We start from the raw sequence: 19,901 nt of genomic DNA on the forward strand, positions 1-19,901 counted from the left end.
CAATCGGGGCAGTTCAACCAGCAAAAGAACTATGGGAATACATGGATTTGCCTAAACTTCGTCCTTCGGGCTTCAAACGGATTAGCGACTATGTGAACTCATAACTTTCAACAAAGTGCTGTGTGATAAATAATTAAAGTAACAGTATTGAAATTGCCCGACGGTAGCATAGAAGCCCGAAGCACAGCACAGAAGTGCGATATTTAAGCCGTTACGTCACGGACGCATGCGCCGACAAGAGCCACAGAACGCACATACGAATTTCTCGCGAGCAAGCCAGCGCTTGAGACGCTTGGTGCGTTTCGATTTGGCCACCTCGACAGGCGGAACCGCTGCAATTAGTGGTGATTGTGCGTGTCCGCAGAGTCTGCTGCACTTAGAAACGCATTGATTGCTCTGAAATTAAGGATGATGAAGGCAGGTAAAGCGTAATGAACGACATCCCAAGAACGTCCGAAACCACAAGCACGAAGATCACACAAATCCATGTACTTTCCATCATTCCCATAGTAGGACAACAACTGCAGCGCCAGAGTTCCCTCTGGAAATTATTGCAGGAAACTATGCATGCGGTCAAGTAACTCGGCGTTTGTTACAACATCACTCGCTTCGGCTGATACGTGGGATATGTGGCTGCCAACACAGGCTTTTTTTCGACGTTCACTTGCAACATGCGTTGAAAGAAGAGCTCGCGGTGATAGCGCCTCTCACTGACACTTTACCAGAGATATGTGAGCGGTCTAGCCTGTCTTTAAGAGCACGTCGCGCCAGCTTCACGGTCCAGTTTGCCGACGCCCAAGAACAATGACTGTGAATTCAAGCTGTTCATTAAGCGCTAGAGAAACAGTAACATTATAGCCTTCAGAACGTTTCTTTAGACTGTATGCGGTAAATTACCCGATGTTTCTTAATGGCCCCCCCGGGACTGAGAACGGTCTGTATATGCACTTTTCACGGCACACGGCATGTCCCAGTACAATAGTTACATGCTAACGAAGCTATAGTGGAACAACAATTCCACCGTAAATAGTTATAGAGGATAGAGCATAGTAGATAGAGGCAGGGAGAAAAAGATAGAGAAAGGGAGAAAGCTGGCTCAACTATGGAGAAAGAAGAGATGCCGTGCCAGACAATCACGCAGACCAGAATAGCTTATCGAATTTCGCCAGCAGTTTAAAATGATTAAATTCAAATAAGTTGCCCAGTTAAAAGCTCTAATACTCAAGTCGGGCGCAATGTCTGCGCGGCATGCAGTGGCCAAGCGCTACATAAACTCGCGTAACGAATGCGGTACCATCGAATTAGCGCGCTCAGCTGAGGTACATCAGGGATGGTCTAAAGCGTTGACATTTAATCCGCAAGCGTCTAATACACGGGCACTTATTCAGTTAGATTGATTAGGGGGGCTGGTGCGTTATAAATACAACGTTATTCCCGGCGACCTTAACAAGGTCTGCAGCCAAACGTGGGTGCTTTTTACTTACTTACTTAATTAATTAATTAGTTAATGATTTATACATTCATTCATTAAAATTGAAGGCACAAAAAACGTCACAGCTTAAATTCGGGTTAGTTGGAATATATTTCTCTACGTGTTTTAGTTGTCTAGTGAGACGGCGTCGGCCAGCGTTATTCTTTCGACGTTGTCTAGATTATTTAATTCGTTTGCTGTTTGATACAAGCAAAAACAATTATAATCTGGGGAACGAGGAAAAAATAACGTCGGTCGACGCTCACTTGCTTTTTTGGAAAGATTGCGTGCCATTTGTTGCTGACGCACGGGTATTTTGTACTTGCACCCAGGTTGGTGTACGACAACAAGACGAGGACCACGAGGCCTCCGGACGGAGTGCATGTTCGGGTCCCTGGCTTCGGCAACACGACCACCGTCGAGTGGCTGGACCCGAGCCAGGTGTCTCCAAGTGAGTGCTTCAGCGTGTGAAGCGCCACTGTTTGTAAGGGGGAAGGACGAGAGGCGGGCAACGTTACTACGCAGTATAGCGTCAGCCATCATCAGTTGTCGACGTTCTCAGTGACTGGCATCTTTAAGTGGCGCGAAAAGCATACACAAAGCAGCGCGAAAAGCATGGACAAAGGTAAGACGTAAGCCACATACAGGAGCTGACTAACGACTTCACTGCACTAACAACTTGTGATAAAAGAAAATTGTTAGCGCTGCATGTGGGCCTTACTTCTTTCGTTCGTGTCTTTCGCGCTACTATAGCGCAAGCTTTTGTATTGGTGAACTTTAACTGGGAAACCTTCTCAAGAAATTGCGTCTGAAGCGGAAATGGTTCCATACACCAAAAATAAAAATCTTAAACCCCTCTGTATAACAATGATGTAATATATTGCCAAGAAAAATCCACCAAATTTTTTTTCGGTGCCTGAGTAGGGCAACTAGCAAACGTCACATTCAAGAGTTCGACCGCTTGCAGTAACGTGGCCTTTCACTCCCAACACACCCCTACAGCAAATATTACAGCTTACATTATTTTGATACATTCTCAAACAGCTCAGCCTCTCCGTCTTTTCGAGCGTGACTTGATCGAAAAGTGCGCGACGAGTACATAACTACAGTGCTTTCTTGCAGCTGCGTACTTCACAAGGATTGTGGAAGAACTCGTGGCCCACGGCTACCAGAGAGGGATCGACGTCCTGGGCGCTCCTTACGACTTCAGAAAAGCACCGAGTACGTGTACTGCCATTAAATTTGCTTGGCCTTAAGAGGCCATCTTTCAAGAGCACAGATCTCAAAAGACATATAGACACTCTATTTGTGGATATGATGCGAGGAATGTGTGAAATATATATATATTTAATTATGGGGTTTAACGTGCAAAAACCACTTTCTGATTATGAGGCACGCCGTAGTGGAGGACTCCGGGAATTTCGACCACCTGGGGTTCTTTAACGTACACCTATAAATGTAAGTACGCGGTTGTTGTCGCATTTCGCCCCCATCGAAATGCGGCCGCCGAGGCCGGGATATTGCGCAAATCATTTTAGCGATAATTTGGGCAAATATGAATGCATATATATACATACACGACACATGCTTAACATCAAAGTGAGGCTCTTACGTCTCTTCTTTACTGAAGCGTACTATGTATGCCAAAAAGTGCAACCCATACGCACTCCTTGAGAGTATAGGGTCCAGACAAATGTTTACAGCAACAGGACTGGCCAATGTAACCATCGCCACCAAAATGACAGTCCCATAGTAGGCTTCAAGCTCGCTGCAGTTGCGGTTGCAGTAGGCTCTTCTTTCACTCTCCTGGTACATGCGTTCTTTGATATAGGACGGTATACCGCGGTGCAAGAAATTCACCGATGCACATTTACAGCTGCAGCCTGTGCTTGCGTGTGTGGGTCCTCGTCACGTACCTCTCTTTTGGAATCTGCTTCTTTCTAGTGTTTTCGTGCGCAAAAGCGATACAAAGCTGCGAAGAGGCTGTTGGAAATAAAGAAGACGAGTGCACGCGGTGCACGGGCAACAGCCACGGGCGCTGGCACGTTCAGTTGCTGCCACTGCTTGCAGGATTCATACGTGTGGCGCTGGTTCTGATCGCCGTCATTTCGCTAGATCACACTTGGTTCCAAAGCCCTGGAACCTCGAGTCAACCGCGCGAGGCGCGACGCAGCATCCTGCCCGGCTCCATTCCAGGGATTTCGCCTTTCGCTGCGCCCAACCTGGAAAAGGTCGAACTCTGCGGTCGATGATGCCGATTGAACTGAGACCACGGCGACGTTGCAACGAAAGCCTCTGCGAGATGGGACCATGGAGCGGCCACCTGCACAAATACAGCGCGTACTTAGTTTGCAACTGTTCCAGCCTATGCCCATCGGTCAACCTGCTATTCTGGAATCTGCGTTACTTTCAGAGCATCCAGATCCATCGCCAGGTGAACTACAAGTCGCGCACTGACAGCATGGCCAACGGTTGCTTCCTCCTCGCGGAGCTCTCCCTGTGGAATGAATTCCTGTGGGTCATCAACTTCGAGCTCCGCGAATCCAGTCCAGGACGGCCGGCCTTGGCGTGTCTCCAGATCACCCAGATCTATCGCCGGGTGAACTGCGACAAGTCGCGCATGGCCAGCATGGTCAACGGCTGCTTCCTCCTCGCGGAGCTCTCCCTGTGGAATGAATTCCTGTGGGTCATCAACTTCGAGCTCCGCGAATTCAATCCAGGACGGCCGGCCTTGGCGTGTCTCCAGATCACCCAGATCTATCGCCGGGTGAACTGCGACAAGTCGCGCACGGCCAGCATGGCCAACGGCTGCCTCCTCCTCGCGGAGCTCTCCCTGTGGAATGAATTCCTGTGGGTCATCAACTTCGAGCTCCGCGAATCCAGTCCAGGACGGCCGGCCTTGGCGTGTCTCCAGATGACCCAGATCTATCGCCGGGTGAACTGCGACAAGTCGCGCATGGCCAGCATGGTCAACGGCTGCTTCCTCCTCGCGGAGCTCTCCCTGTGGAATGAATTCCTGTGGGTCATCAACTTCGAGCTCCGCGAATTCAATCCAGGACGGCCGGCCTTGGCGTGTCTCCAGATCACCCAGATCTATCGCCGGGTGAACTGCGACAAGTCGCGCACGGCCAGCATGGTCAACGGCTGCTTCCTCCTCGCGGAGCTCTCCCTGTGGAATGAATTCCTGTGGGTCATCAACTTCGAGCTCCGCGAATTCAATCCAGGACGGCCGGCCTTGGCGTGTCTCCAGATCACCCAGATCTATCGCCGGGTGAACTGCGACAAGTCGCGCACGGCCAGCATGGTCAACGGCTGCTTCCTCCTCGCGGAGCTCTCCCTGTGGAATGAATTCCTGTGGGTCATCAACTTCGAGCTCCGCGAATTCAATCCAGGAAGGCCGGCCTTGGCGTGTCTCCAGATCACCCAGATCTATCGCCGGGTGAACTGCGACAAGTCGCGCACGGCCAGCATGGTCAACGGCTGCTTCCTCCTCGCGGAGCTCTCCCTGTGGAATGAATTCCTGTGGGTCATCAACTTCGAGCTCCGCGAATTCAATCCAGGACGGCCGGCCTTGGCGTGTCTCCAGATCACCCAGATCTATCGCCGGGTGAACTGCGACAAGTCGCGCACGGCCAGCATGGCCAACGGCTGCTTCCTCCTCGCGGAGCTCTCCCTGTGGAATGAATTCCTGTGGGTCATCAACTTCGAGCTCCGCGAATTCAATCCAGGACGGCCGGCCTTGGCGTGTCTCCAGATCACCCAGATCTATCGCCGGGTGAACTGCGACAAGTCGCGCACGGCCAGCATGGACAACGGCTGCTTCCTCCTCGCGGAGCTCTCCCTGTGGAATGAATTCCTGTGGGTCATCAACTTCGAGCTCCGCGAATTCAATCCAGGACGGCCGGCCTTGGCGTGTCTCCAGATCACCCAGATCTATCGCCGGGTGAACTGCGACAAGTCGCGCACGGCCAGCATGGTCAACGGCTGCTTCCTCCTCGCGGAGCTCTCCCTGTGGAATGAATTCCTGTGGGTCATCAACTTCGAGCTCCGTGAATTCAGTCCAGGACGACCGGTCTCGACATATCGGCGCGGACGCAGTCTTCCCGTTGCGTACAACACGCAGTGTAGGCACTCGTTCGCGCTAGTCCACTGGCTGCTTATGGAGCACCTCTGCATCGAGATCGTGGAGCTGTGCGAGTCACGCATCTCGCAGAACCCCTCCGTCTTATGGGAGGGCCTCATGCTGGGCCACAACCTGGCGCGCGTTGAGCTGCGCCAATACCCGCTAGACGACTGCTCGACCAGGAACCTGATGGATGGGCTCCGCTGCATGGTGACTACGCTGGACACGCTGGAGATCGGGAGCAAGCGATTCTCTAGCGTTGGCGTGCCCATGCAGTCTGAGCTATTTGGAAGCTGCGAAGCCCTGCGCACGTTAATCTTCCTCGAGAACTGCATCGACGGGCACAAGACCGAGACCCTGATGCGCTGCTGCGCTGTGCACCGCGGCCTGCGCAATATCAACATCCATGATCTTTTTGCGACGGTTGAGGCCTGCTACGTTATGGCCGACTTGATGTCTCGCAGCGTGGTCATCGCGGAGCTCGTCGTGAGCCGCTGGGCACCGGGCGCGTACGGACTGCTCCATTGGTTCGAGGCGCTGTTCACTGCGTTGCCCACCGGTACGCACCGCTCGAGACGTTCGAAATGAAACGACACTGTACTTCGGGATCTCTTTGGAGCACTGAGCGGCAGCTCGGTCCTGACCAGGCTGACAGTTTTGTGCAGCGCGTGCTTTCGTCTTATTTCAAACCGGAACCACGAAATTATTCGACGTCAAACAATGATTTACAAGCGCCTTAGCTTGGACTGAGAGTAATATGAAGAGTACGACCTTAAACTGGATCTTTCTTCGCTGATGAGTCCTGTATTTAAGAGGAAAAAATCACTGATTAAGTCTAAGAAATTAATCTGCTTGTCTAAGCCGAGGTAGCCTTTCTTTTAGTGTCCTTTTATTATTAATCATTGTTTACAACTCAGTCAAAAGGTATCATGGTGCCGTTTTAGACTAGACGTCCGTATTATTTGGCGTATCATGCACCTTATTCGGTATGTGGAATGCTGCAGACTCTGAACGATGATCTCTTGAGCTCCCCTAAATGCGCGTGCGAATAGCAGGCTTTCCTTATCTCTTCGACTGAAGGGTGCAGGTGGTTGTTTTATAGTATTCTTTGCATATAGCCGTCTACTACCATAAGGAAAGTACGTTTCAGGTAGCCTGGACGTTACTTAGCATTTGATAGCAACCGTGCGGACTAGATGTGGCAGATGTGAGCACTGCTGATCTGTTACAAGCGTATGAAACGTATTACTATTTTCTGTCTTCATTAACTTCTCCTTCGCGCCAACAGTGAGCAGTGCGACTGCAAAGGCAAGCTGCCTCGGTCCGCAATCTGTGTGGATATCATAAAGATTTGTCTATACTACGACTGACGAGTCCTGATTGCTCAATTAGTTGCGGGACTGCCTGCCACGACTATACTCACATACTGCCGTGATACTTGCTTCCGTGAGCTTCAAACAACTACTGCACGCTATACGTAGCGGGAACCGCCCGGCCGTGCTTTATAATTGCTTACCGTATCTTCCTTCGTATTCAGCAGATAATTCTGGATAACCAGGATCATCCGCAGAGGACTTTCGGGCATGCGTCTCTTGATAATATTTTCTCCTCTTGGATCCGCGCAAACTGGGGCCGAATTTTTAGTGCCCTTCGATTTAAAAAGAGTTGTTTTGTCGTTGGCCGGCCGCATTTCCTAGTAATGTGTGAAATAAATACATGATGATTGGCTGGCACCACTTCTGCGAACAGTTCATAACTCCTTCGAGGACATGGGCCCAGTCTTTTTTTGTAGTCAGAACACGGGACACGTTTTCTAGGCTATGTACCAATTGACTTAATCACTGAGGATTTCGTGTTATAATTTGAGCAACTGAACGCCTTCCTTGTTCCAGCATAAATATGCTTGGGCCAGAAGTGCCGCTGCGCCGCATGAAAACCTGAACTAAGCTTTCTCCTTGTTTCTTATATTGTGCAGATGAATTGGGCGACTACTTCAGGCGACTTCGCGGGCTCATAGAGGATTCGTACACTAGCAACGATAACATGCCTGTCGTCATGGTATGCCATAGTATGGGATGCCCCAACCTGAGATACTTTTTTAGTCGTCAACCGCAGGCCTGGAAAGACAAATATGTTAGGGCCATGGTGACCCTCGGGGGAGCTTGGGGCGGCGCCGTCAAGGCACTCAAGGCCTATGCTTCCGGTGAGTCGCGAATCACTTCTGTTTTTCTGTGGTGATAGCAATTGTACCGGCCATTTTAAAGGCATATCACACAAGAAATAGATTGAATGTGTAGGAGTCCTCAAATAGTGACAGGGAATACAAACGAGCCAAAGTCGACTTTTCCTGCACAGGACATGTAGTTTTGGATGTAGCTCTCTGCAAGAGGAAGTAAGTTTATCCCATGTAAACTGTGCTCAACAGGCACGATCATAGCAGTTTATGCACACCGTGAATATTTGTTAGAACGCCATTGCGGCCATGATACAAGGATAACCGTAAGGAGGCCTTGTCAGACAGAGACTCGGCAGCCCGAGTCAATGAATGAGCTAAACAGCTCGAATACAATATCCCTTCACATGACCTAGCACCATGGTTAATGGTGGTTAGGCAGGCAAAAGCTAAAATACGAAAGCAAGCTAAAAAAAATGAAAATTGTGCAAATATTAAAACATATCTATATAATAAAGAGGATAATATTTGCGATGAGAGTGTGTGATTTCAAGTGGGAAGGACATTTGAAGACATCAAATGATTTTGAATACAATGGGCAATTTTGAGAAAAGTCCAATTACAAGTGTATGGCTCAAACCCCTTATAATCAGCCTGTCTGACCTCACAGTGCTGCCTTCTTGTGGCACTGGTGACTGGACGGGAAAGGGCGACAAGGCGCGCTGTTCATTTTCTATTCCGCCCTTGTGTGCTTTAACACATAACGTAGAGAATTAAAGAAGAAAAGTTAGACTACTTCTATTCGCCAAGTTCATCTTGTAGAGCGCAGTAAGGCTGTAAAGTAGATTTTTTATTTGCTAGATGGGAGAACACGACGTTGACGAGTGTCGTTTGCTCGGTTGGCCGTATAATGTGTAGTTTTAGCACTTCATTTCAACCATGAAAGAAAGAATGTTATATTTCCAGATGCTAGCTTTATTCTTATCTGTTAAAACCATTTCCTCAACTTAGAGAGGAAGACTTTTTTTACTAAAAGTATAATGGAGCTCAGAGCCGTTGTGTTCTTGGTTCGAGAACCTACGCAAATTCGTGAAACTTTTTCTTAGTTTATTCTCGTTTCTGTGACTTCGAGCGTGATGTTACGGTCATATCCCGACACTAATTCATAACTGCGTAGCGCAGTGAAAGCAGCTGGACTTTCTCTGTTTCGAACATGTGGCTGCGCCAGCAAAAGGTGCGAGTGCTTTTTTCGCGTACAAACAACGTTTTGTCGTAATGCCTAAAGGCGAGCAGACTTGGCTGTTCGTAAAGAGCGCGGATCCTGCTGCTTTTTTCAGTGTCCAGGGACGTAAGTGCCCAGGGACGTCTACTACAGCGGCGTTGTCTTCGCAGGCGAGAATTTGGGTGTCGTGGTGATCAACCCTTTGTCGGTGCGACCCGAACAACGATCGACACCTAGCTTGGCCTACATGCTGCCCAACCGGCTCTACTGGAACGAGTCCGAGGTTCTGGTGAAGACTCTTAAGCGGAGTTACGGCCTGGCAGACTACGAGGCCTTCTTCAGTGACATCGGTTTTCCAGATGGTTACGAAATGTTTAAGGACACTCGGACGTTTATGCTCGACACCACGGCGCCAGGCGTTGAGATCCATTGTCTGCACGGCCGAAACGTCAGCACCATTGAGAGGTATGCTACACTGACATATACTGTCGGCAGCAGTTTAGGCTAAATTGAGGCTGCCGTTAGTTATTTCAAAGAAGGAAAACATGAGAAAATGGCCTATTCGAAGGATCGACTATTTGAACATCGTCACTGATAAACACAGGTGAAGTAGAAAGGATAGGAAAAGATGCACGCAAACAGGACAAAAAGAGAATGACACACCGAGAAGTTCATGCGAAATAAGTCAGTGCGGTGTATACCATGGGTTAGAAGGATTGGCGGGGGGTGGCAAACTGGCTGGCCATTGTCGCCACTGCCGTGCATGCCTAGGATCCGCGACACAAAAGTTTTGAAGATGTTTGCGTCACAACTGAGCCGAGAAATTTATGAAGCATACTGTGTAAAAATGCAATCTGGCAGCTGCGTAAGGAGCTCTTCAGTGTCACTGAGTGAAAAAGAGTTAAATTATTTACATAGAAATTTGTGCCACTCACGCCCGCATGCCAATGTCGAGTGATGGCTGTCCGATGATTATCAAGTGTGATTATGATACATTTATAAATGTGTAGCTTTCCTGGAGTAAATCTGAGTTGAAGTTTCGCGCTTGTCCAGTGTGTTTCCTTCTTCGTCCGTTGTCGTTTGCGCTGTTACATAATGCATTCTTCTATCAAGCGACCATTTATTCCTTCCTATGAACGCCCCTTTCGTGTGATTTCGCGTTAAGTGAAAACCCTGAAGATTGACGTTCGCGGCAAGGAAGAGACAGGGTCGTGGGACTGCGTGAAACCAGCCTATCTTGAATATTAACTCTTCATTCCATCCACCACTCCCACCTAAGCCTCCGGCATAATTGGGGGGTGGGGGGGGGGAGGGCTTGTAGCGACCGTCCGTCACGTCGCCGTGCCTCACCGTGGGGGTCATTGCCCCCTGCTTTTTCTTGGAACCGATGCGCCTGCCTGACTGGGGCGTCACGGCTGCCACTCGGTAAACCTACTTTTACTGCTTTTACTTTTGAATAAAGCCAGTCGACTCCCAGTAATCAAGCTGTGAAAACGTGTATTCCTTGCCTCCGCAAAACTGAGCTCCCAACATACTCAATCGCCGATGCAAGCATCGGGCGCAAACCCACAAGGTTGTTTAAAAAGTAAAAAAAAAAAGAAAGAAACGTCTCCTCGTTTATATCAGGTCACTCTTCCTTGCTTTCAAAGCGACTAGCATTGCCTACATTGTGCGTTTTTTCTTATCTGATTGGCTGACAAGAGGAGAACAGCACGCTCAAGTGGAAATGGTTTCGATAGCGCCGAGCCAGCACAGCGAAAGTAGATAACAAGAAGTAGAGTACAAGAAATAATAAAAGAAGGGTGTCCTAAGATATATTATCGTAGCAAGTTATAAACAAGCGGAGATAAAGGTGTTTGAAGGAGATCAGGAGATCCTTCATGACTCGCGGCAACACACTGACATTGGAAAATAAAATTTTTCTAAAGCTAACACTTTTCATTCGCTCGGAGAGTCTTAGTGGCTTTCGGAATTCCAGCCTGCGGTCAATGAGATCTGCTGACTTCTTCTCTTAGGCAACGGAAGCTTGGGGCGCTTTACGCGTTTGTTTTTCGGAGCAGTTTGCGTGGAGGTATGCACATTGCTATGTGATCAATTTCGCGTCGCAGGTTTCCCATGATGAGACCAAGGTCGAACGTGCGGCCTAATTTTGATGTATTGTGGCAAAGGTGATAAGCCATCAGTAGATTCTGTTATGCCACCCACTTGCGGTTACAAGTTACGAGATGTCGGCAGCGTCAGGGTGGTATGAAGTCTCGGAAATCAAAGATTTGCATATGAAACGCTATCTTAAGTAATTCGCTCTAGCAGTCCAATTGTCCAAAATTTGTAGACACAGAGCCAGCTATCAGAAGGCAATAGGAAGACTTCAAGCGAAATTGAGTGTCAATTGAAAGAAGACATGTTTTATGGAACTTTTTCCTGATAAACTTAGAAAGTCAAAAGAAATTCGATGCGACCCTCACGAGGTCGATGTGTCTACTTCGTCTAGTACCATTGGCGAGACTTAATAAAAGTCGCAGAGGAGGCGGGTGGAGGGGAGTGGCATGTTTGCGCCAAAGTAGCCTAAAGTAATCTACAGCACGGCGTGCTCATTTTCACGCCATCAGTCGGATGTACGGCGTAGGCTGAAGAACGCTCCAGGGATTCACAAATTTCATAAGGTCATAAGCACTTTGCCACTTTATAAAATCAAGGATCAATTGAGTTCTGCATACCGACCTAAACATCCGCGAAGAGAACAACGAGTGGGTCTGACTTGAATGCTGAAGCCAGCTTTTGCTGAATCTCGATGAATGAGGCCCTTAGCTGGATTTTCCACTCCTGCCGTTTTTTTACTATAAAACGTCGTATCCTATGCTCCACAGAAAGTGTCAGCCTGAGGCCCAGATGAATGGATTTCAAAGATAGTAGACATCGTTTGATGACAAAGGCGTTTCTACGAACTGTATGGAATTATATGAGTCATGGTGACGTCATTATAACGTAAATGAAACAGACACAACGTACACACCGTCTTACATCAGGAGCCTGCAACTGGGTTACTTGTGTAAAGGAGCAGGCAACTGGTCGATAAACCATCGTATGTTAACCTCGAGGCATCAAGGCTACCAGGTACACTCGCTGTGCAGTGAGCGAGATGAAAACGTGACAGTCACTTTAGCATACGCTAAACAGCATGAAGGCGAAAGCGTGCGCGCTCACGTGACATTCATTAAATTAGCTGACATTCTCATTCGAATGTGTTGCTACTTCCGATTACTTGTTTTCTCCCACCAAAGGTCGTGGGTTCGGGTGCCTTAATTAACTATATCTTAATTATTTGTGCCTTAATTAACATCGCCTTAATTAATACTATAGGTTGTGGGTTCGACCTACAATGGTAGCACTATAAATTTTGCTGCCATTGAATTTTGGTACGACCATAGGTGGAGGCTTCTACTATCACCAAAGGTCGTGAGTTCGAGCGCCTTAATTGAATTTGCCATAAGTAACTATGCCTTAATTAACTTCACGTTAATTAACAGCAAAGGTCGTGGGTTCTACTCTCACCAGTGGGAGTAGGTTCGGCTCCCATCAATTTTAGTACCATTAACTTTTGATGCCATAACACCGGGTAGGTAAACTTTCTTCGATGACGCCGGACATAGATTTTTTCGACCCACGAGCCACTAAGGCTTTCGCCATAACAAGGATAACCGAGGGCCTCTATTTTTAGTAACAGCCATACAAAACTGTCAGACAGTGAAGCCAAAGAGAGCTTAGTGCAACTTAATTTTAATGTAACTGTAGGATTAATTATGACTGATGGCTAAATTTCTGGTAAACATATATATATATATATATATATAAAGGAACGTTAACGGGAAATGGAAATAGAATGTAACTTGCCGCTAACGGGTGCTGAACTCCCGTACGTAGCGTGCGAGGTGGCAGTGCGGATGTTGTGCGGCTGATCGGCGGCTGGCGGCTGGCTTCTCATGGTTTTTCCTAAAAATCGAGTCACTGAGTTCTCCTGATACCGAAAGTATAGTTTCACGGTATTTACCAAAATGCGCCTTAGTATAGGGGATTTAGCTGCAGCTAAATATAGCCCGTCCCTCTGTTTGCCTTCTTCTCGTTCATTCGTAGCGAGTGTCTCGAACCTGGCAACCTTGATGCGATTAGGTAGCATATGAGGGCCTATTATAGCTACATGTCTGCTCTTCTACGTTGACGTGCTACGTTCACGTGCTACATGTTCCACATCCTCCCGCCATGGCCCTGAGTGGCGCTGGCTATAAGGGCTAGATATAGTATGCATAAATACCCAAGATAGTAAACGGATTGATGACCGTCGCCGCAGTAGAACTGGTAGTGCAACATACGCGTAATGCGGAGAAATAAAATGCGAATTTGGGCCCGTTGGTACGCATGTTGCATAAAAAACGAGCAAACAGCGACGGACGGCTCCTCCGTCTTCTTCTCACGCCTTTTTTTCTTGCGCTGTTACCCGTTATCTTTTCGTCCACTTTCATTTTCCCTTTTCCTCATTATTTTCTACATTTTTATTTCAACAAAGCTAATTACCTCTATGCTTTCCTGGGCTTTATGTGGTCGTGATTAAGAAAAATCGAGCCCTTCTTCTCGTTCACAGTATGGATGATAGGTTTTAGTTGGTTTTGCCTTTTGTCTTTATGTCAGGGGAAAACACGAAGTACCCCCCCCCCCCCGCCTCCCATGAATTAAGTTCTCTGCTTTTCCTCGTAAGCCCCCTCGCAGCTGTACAGATAAACACTAATTTTTCAGAGTATAGGAATCAGAGATAACCAATTTTCTCGCAGCTTGACTGCACGGTCTGAAATCGAAAGGCGTGTTTCGTTGATTACTTACATAGACAGCGCCTTTCAATTCCAGGATACAAGCTTTCGGTGATGAAATCTTTTTCCTCTAAACTCCGATGCTCTTTAAACCCATGCAACTCGTAACAAACAAGCTCAGCGGTTCCCCAGACAGCCTTTTCCAGTTGCAGTATAGCCGTGGAATTATCATTTTGAGGTCCGCGTTTCCAGTTATACCAGTCGCGGCGATCACGTCGGAGTAGAGCGTAAATCAGTAAATTATGTGTTCAGGAACGCTGATGACGATGACCTCTTTCGCGCATGCGCAGGATCGAGTACCACAAGCCGGGCTTTCCGGATATCCAGCCTGAGGTCGTCTTCGGCGACGGCGACGGCACCGTGAATATTCGCAGCCTTCGGGGCTGCCTGCGCTTCCAGAGCGGTCAGAGCCAGCGCGTCTACGAGAAAACACTGGACAACGTGGAGCACATGAGCATCCTCTACGACAAGACCGCCATCGACTACATCAAGGCGCTCGCTATGGGAAACTGACACGCCCGAGTGTGGCCCCATTGGGACAAAAAGGCGCTGTGCGAGCAAGTGTTCGGCTTTATGTTCGCAGTGGTGGTCGCGTCGTTGCAGTCTCTAGGGTTTCTGTCTAATAGCGTTTCGGGAACGACAGGGCACGCAGTTGATGTGTGCCTCACGATTTCGCGACTGCGACCGCTATCGCCTGAGCGCAGCCGCATATGCTCTGATGGTGTGCCCCCTGCTCGCCCCACGGAACGTACTCGTTCTGTGATCAACTCTGCATGGCCAGAGCCAGATTCTGAATACTCGCCAGCTGTGACCCGCTCTAGCTGCGACCCTTACGATGCTGTACTAATTTGGAATCGTAACGCTGTGAACGTTTACTCGTACTCTCTCGGCAGCGCAGTACTGTGGCGGACACATTATACGTTCTAAGAACGAGTTGGTCACACTCTGCCCGGTCACTGGTCGCTCTGGGCCTCGTTTTTTTTTTTTCGCTCATTTACCTTAGCCCTTTTTGCTTCACATGAGCTCGTCCACGTCTCACGAACGGCAGTACTTCCTGGTACACCGTGGACTTTATGGAGTGGCCTGTGCCGTGGTTTGCTTACGCACACGCGTGGGGCACGGAGCCGCCCTTCCGCGTGGACTATCGTGGAAAGCGTTTCGACGCTTCTCGGCTATGGCGGCACGCAGTTGCCACGGCGAGTGCAGCGTTGTTCGTGTGGTAACAACTCGCGGAGTGATTGGGGATGTCGCATCGGTTATTTATGTCATACTTTGTCGGAATGCGCGAATTTCACCCAAGCAGCACGATAACGCGGGAAACCATTCAACGTGAGTGTTGTCGTTCTGATCGTTACCCGATGTGGAGTGGTCGAAGACGTTGTTACCGCGCACTCGGGAGTCTGCCTCTTTCGGTGCTGACCAAGCCTATCGAATTGGCTTGTCGTCTTCAAGTTTGCTTCAAAAGCACTTAGAGGCATTATTGACTGAATGCCTTGAATTAGATGTATGCAAAGAAGGAGCTAAGATCACTTTCCAAAACCACTACAATACCTGGCGAAGAAAAAGATGACAATGTGAAAATGTCTCAGGTTAAATAGAATGGCTCGGTGCTATCCTACCATTATGATGCGTATGGCATTATATGGGCGACTTAGGCGCTTTCTGCATGTGATTCACTGTGTGCTGCGAAGAGAGATCTTGCACTTTTTGTGTGTTTTACTAATATTTTGCATAGAAATGTAATCTACAATGTGTCACTATTTCCTTAATTGCGATACTGTGTTTAGAAAAAAAAAGCGTGTGCCCATTAGTATCCTCCAGTGTTGCTAAGAATCTGTGCATCTGCGACGCTCACGTGGAGGCCCTTTTTTGTCTTGATGCCCGAGACGAACAGTTGCATAGTATAAATGGAGGGGGAGGTTAAGGTTGTAACGACGTCTTGGAGGCTGCCTTTCCCGAAACTGACTCAGTCCCGGTTACAAAGTTCGGTAATTGTATTGCTTTATACAGAGGAAAGTCGTATGGAATTCACGAACCTTTTCGTTGGTAAGTGCCATTCACCATTGGCCGGCCGGTTTCGTTCATATTTCCAGCATCAGGATTGCCTGGCGTCTTCTCTTGGGAACAGTTCTATAGCGTATCAACTTTTTTGTGAATACTGTCCCAACGTGGGTGCGGCCCGCGACCCCTGCCGACCACTAAACCAAGAGTGGGTGGGAAGGGGTTCCTCAGGACCCAATAAAGTTCTTTCCTCCTCCTCCTGGGACAGATTCGAGCCCCTTTCAATGTAAAGGGAAATAAAAAAATATCTGCGTGTCTCCTGACTGAGCTCGCAATTAAACATGTTACCCTTTTGGAGTATTTTTTGGTTAGAATTTTTGTCCTTGCATACACTAGAGCGATGAAGTCGAGAGGAAAGTTATAAAAAAACACGTGACGCCTGAGCAAATATGTCCTGGTGCTTCTTTTCATTCTTTGTGAAGAGTTGCATCGGAAAACTAATGGAGAGGATGGTTCTAGCACGGCTAGAATGGTACCTCGAACATTGCCAGGTATATCCAGATGTAGTGGCCGGTTTCAGGCGTAGCCGTTCTTCCATTGGCAACGTTATCGACTTGGTGACGTACGTCGAGCATCAGAAGTCCTGCAAAAGACTATCTGCTGCCCTGTTTCTGGATGTTAAAGGAGCGTACGATAACGTAACGCACCAAGCGATATTCAACGCGTTAGAGGCAGTAGGACTTGGCGGCAAGGTCTATTTCTGGATAAGTAACTATCTAGATAAGAGATTCTTTTTCGTACTTGCCGAGGATGGCTCGACCTCTCAGCATTACAGTAACCGTGGGGTGCCTCAGGGCGGAGTACTGAGCCCAACGCTCTTCAGTCTAACACTCATTGGATTCGCCGACATCCTGCCATGCACCGTTAGGCTCTCCATCTATGCCGACGACATTTGCATTTGGACGTCGGCTCTGACGCGACTGCAGCTTCGCGCGCGGCTTCAGAAGGCAGCCACGTTAACATCATCCTGCCTGTGAGAACAAGGACTTCCTATATCATATGAAAAGTGTGCAGTGGTGGCGTTTACCAGGAAATCAATGTCTCCATACGTGATATCCGTCGACGAACAATTGATCTCGTACAGCACGAGTCACAGATTTTTGGGGGTAGTCATTGACAGAAATCTCTCCTGGACCCCTCATGTGAATTATGTGAGAAAACGCCTGACAGGAATTTGCCATATGTTTAAGTTCCTAGCAGGAAAGACCTGGGGAGTGCCAATACAGTCTATGTTGCAACTGTACAGGGTCCTCTTTATTGGATTCCTGCGGTAGAGCTTACCGGTCATATCCAACACCTGCAGAACTAACCTGAATATAATCCAAAGCATCCAAGACCAAGCCCTCACGATATGCCTTGGCCTACCGCGGAGTGCGTCAACGACTGAAGTTATTGCAGTCGCTCACTATTTCACTCTTAGAACGCACATTAGCATTGAAACACTGCGTGTGCACATAAGACACTTCACCCGGACCCCTACCCACCACCTCGCAAGTCTCCCAGTAGATAGGCTCCACACGACATTCAGTGCGACTGTCTTCGCGCACCATGCTTCTCTCAGGACAGGTTACACACCTGCGGCAAGACCTTCCATTCCTCCATGGTGTGTGCGCCGTACTCAAGTAAACCTTACAATTCCCGGACTTAAGAAAAAGTCGGACTTGCCGTCATCAGCACTCAAGCAACTAACTTCTTTTGTACGAGAAATACAGCGACTGCACACACATCTATACTGATGGATCAACTACATCAACTAGTTCCAGTGGCGCTGTAGCTATACCAACAATGAGAATAACCCAGTGGTTCAAGACTTCCCATGTCACTACGTCTACAGCTGCAGAGCTCGCGGCTCTCCGCGACGCGCTTCATGTGATACGTGCTGAAAGTGCTAGAAAATGGGCAATCTTCTGCGATTCAAGGCCAGCCTTGCAATGTGTGCAGTCGTTTCTCCGACATGGAACGCACGATCAGCTCACATGCGAAATCGTGGAACTTGTCCATCACTTAGGAGAAAAAGGCCATGATATATCTTTTCAGTGGATACCAGGTCATTGCGGTATCATAGGAAATGATGAGGCAGATAAGGCAGCTCGGATGTCAAACCAAGAAGACCGCTGCGTTCTCATTCCTATCTCAAGGACCGACGCCGCGAGACAACTTCGCAATCTAGCTCGCAAGATCTCCTTAGCAGAGTGGAATACCGCACATGCAAGGCGCACAAGACTGCACAGACTAAACCCGTCACTTCAACGCAGACCTCCGGCCGGTCTGCACCGACGCGAAGCGTCTATTCTGTGTCGGTTGTGGCTTGGAGTTGCCTTCACGAATGCCTACTCAGCACTAATTGGAATGGCTGATTGTCCTACATGTGATGTTTGCGGATGCGAGGAGAACATTGACCACTTATTGTGCCATTGTCCTCAATTTCAAGCACAAAGACAGTCTTTGTCCAACGCATTCAGGAAATTCGATGATCGTCCTCTGAGCGAACAGACAGTACTAGAGCACCGCCCCCACCGATCATTGGCTCAGAAGGCAGTGAAGGCACTTTTGTGCTTTCTCAGAACGTCTGGTTTGCGAGAGCGGCTTTAATTCAAGTACTGTCCGTACACGTATCTACACCTTCTCTCTCCTTTCTCTCTCCCTTCTCTCTCTTCCCCTTCTCCCTTCCCCCAGCGTAGGGAAGCCAACCAGACCCTTGACTGGTTAACATCCTTGCCTTCCTATATTCATCTCTCTCTCTCTCTCTCTCTCTCTCTTGTAAAGAGGAACGTTATTTCTTCTTTAACAATCAGCCCTATGTGGTTGTATCGCAGACGTGCCAACCTGTGAAGTTTAGAATTCGTAAAATCATGCGGGGGGCGAGGGGGAGGGAGAAGGACGGAAGAGGGGAAGATAGCACGCATTTCTTTCTAACTTGACCTGAGCGCACGCCTTTTCAGGGGTACACACGCACTTGAGTAACGAAGATTTAGCAAAGTGTTCCCAAACCAATTTAGGGACATATGCCCATCATCATCATCATCATCATCATCAGCCTGGTTACGCCCACTGCAGGGCAAAGGCCTCTCCCATACTTCTCCAACAACCCCGGTCATGTACTAATTGTGGCCATGCCGTCCCTGCAAACTTCTTAATCTCATCCGCCCACCTAACTTTCTGCCGCCCCCTGCTACGCTTCCCTTCCCTTGGGATCCAGTCCGTAACCCTTAATGACCATCGGTTATCTTCCCTCCTCATTACATGTCCTGCCCATGCCCATTTCTTTTTCTTGATTTCAACTAAGATGTCATTAACTCGCGTTTGTTCCCTCACCCAATCTGCTCTTTTCTTATCCCTTAACGTTACACCTATCATTCTTCTTTCCATAGCTCGTTGTGTCGTCCTCAATTTGAGTAGAACCCTTTTCGTAAGCCTCCACGTTTCTGCCCCGTAGGTGAGTACTGGTAAGACACAGCTATTATATACTTTTCTCTTGAGGGATAACGGCAACCTGCTGTTCATGATTTGGGACTGCCTGCCAAACGCACGTGGTGCGTTTGGCAGGCATGGTGTGGCGCAAAACCCACCCTTTATCATATCACGTGGGAATGCAGCAAAAACAAAACATTCCACAATATAGAAAATCCGAGTGCGGAGCAGTGGGAGAGTGTGCTCTCCAGCGGCAACCCATGCCTCCAACGGGGGCTGGTATACACCATGCCCGACGAGCAGCCACGCTCAGTGGTGCCCTGGAATAGGGGCGCCAACCCTGCAAGACAGGAGTCACCGTCGACAAGAAGAATACGGAAGCACTCGGTCTGACCACTGAATGAATCTGTAAATTAGAGCGATAAAGTGTATCCTATCCTATCCTAGCTCTAGACGCCACACACCGAGCATGCAGCAAAAGTTGCAACAGCAAATATTGGCAAGCAACAAACTGTTTCTAGTTCACAGCGACTTTTTCAGCGACTTAGCTGTTGCCAATTTCACCTGCTTCATAACTCCTT

General features: G+C 48.5%; 1 protein-coding gene across 1 annotated transcript in view; it reads left to right on the forward strand.

Annotated features, from left to right (window-relative positions):
• Positions 1-16,003, forward strand: part of LOC142590278 (lysosomal phospholipase A and acyltransferase-like) — a 45,132-nt gene extending 29,129 nt beyond the window's left edge. Inside the window, exons 3-7 of the mRNA XM_075702265.1 lie at positions 1,804-1,922; positions 2,594-2,692; positions 7,570-7,797; positions 9,160-9,454; positions 14,139-16,003. Of these exons, the coding sequence (XP_075558380.1) occupies positions 1,804-1,922; positions 2,594-2,692; positions 7,570-7,797; positions 9,160-9,454; positions 14,139-14,361 (964 nt within the window). The 3' untranslated portion in view covers positions 14,362-16,003. The remainder of the gene's footprint in view (positions 1-1,803; positions 1,923-2,593; positions 2,693-7,569; positions 7,798-9,159; positions 9,455-14,138) is intronic.
• Positions 16,004-19,901: the final 3,898 nt, after the last annotated feature.

Source organism: Dermacentor variabilis, chromosome 1 (assembly GCF_050947875.1).
Source record: "Dermacentor variabilis isolate Ectoservices chromosome 1, ASM5094787v1, whole genome shotgun sequence".
NCBI lineage: Eukaryota > Metazoa > Arthropoda > Arachnida > Ixodida > Ixodidae > Dermacentor > Dermacentor variabilis.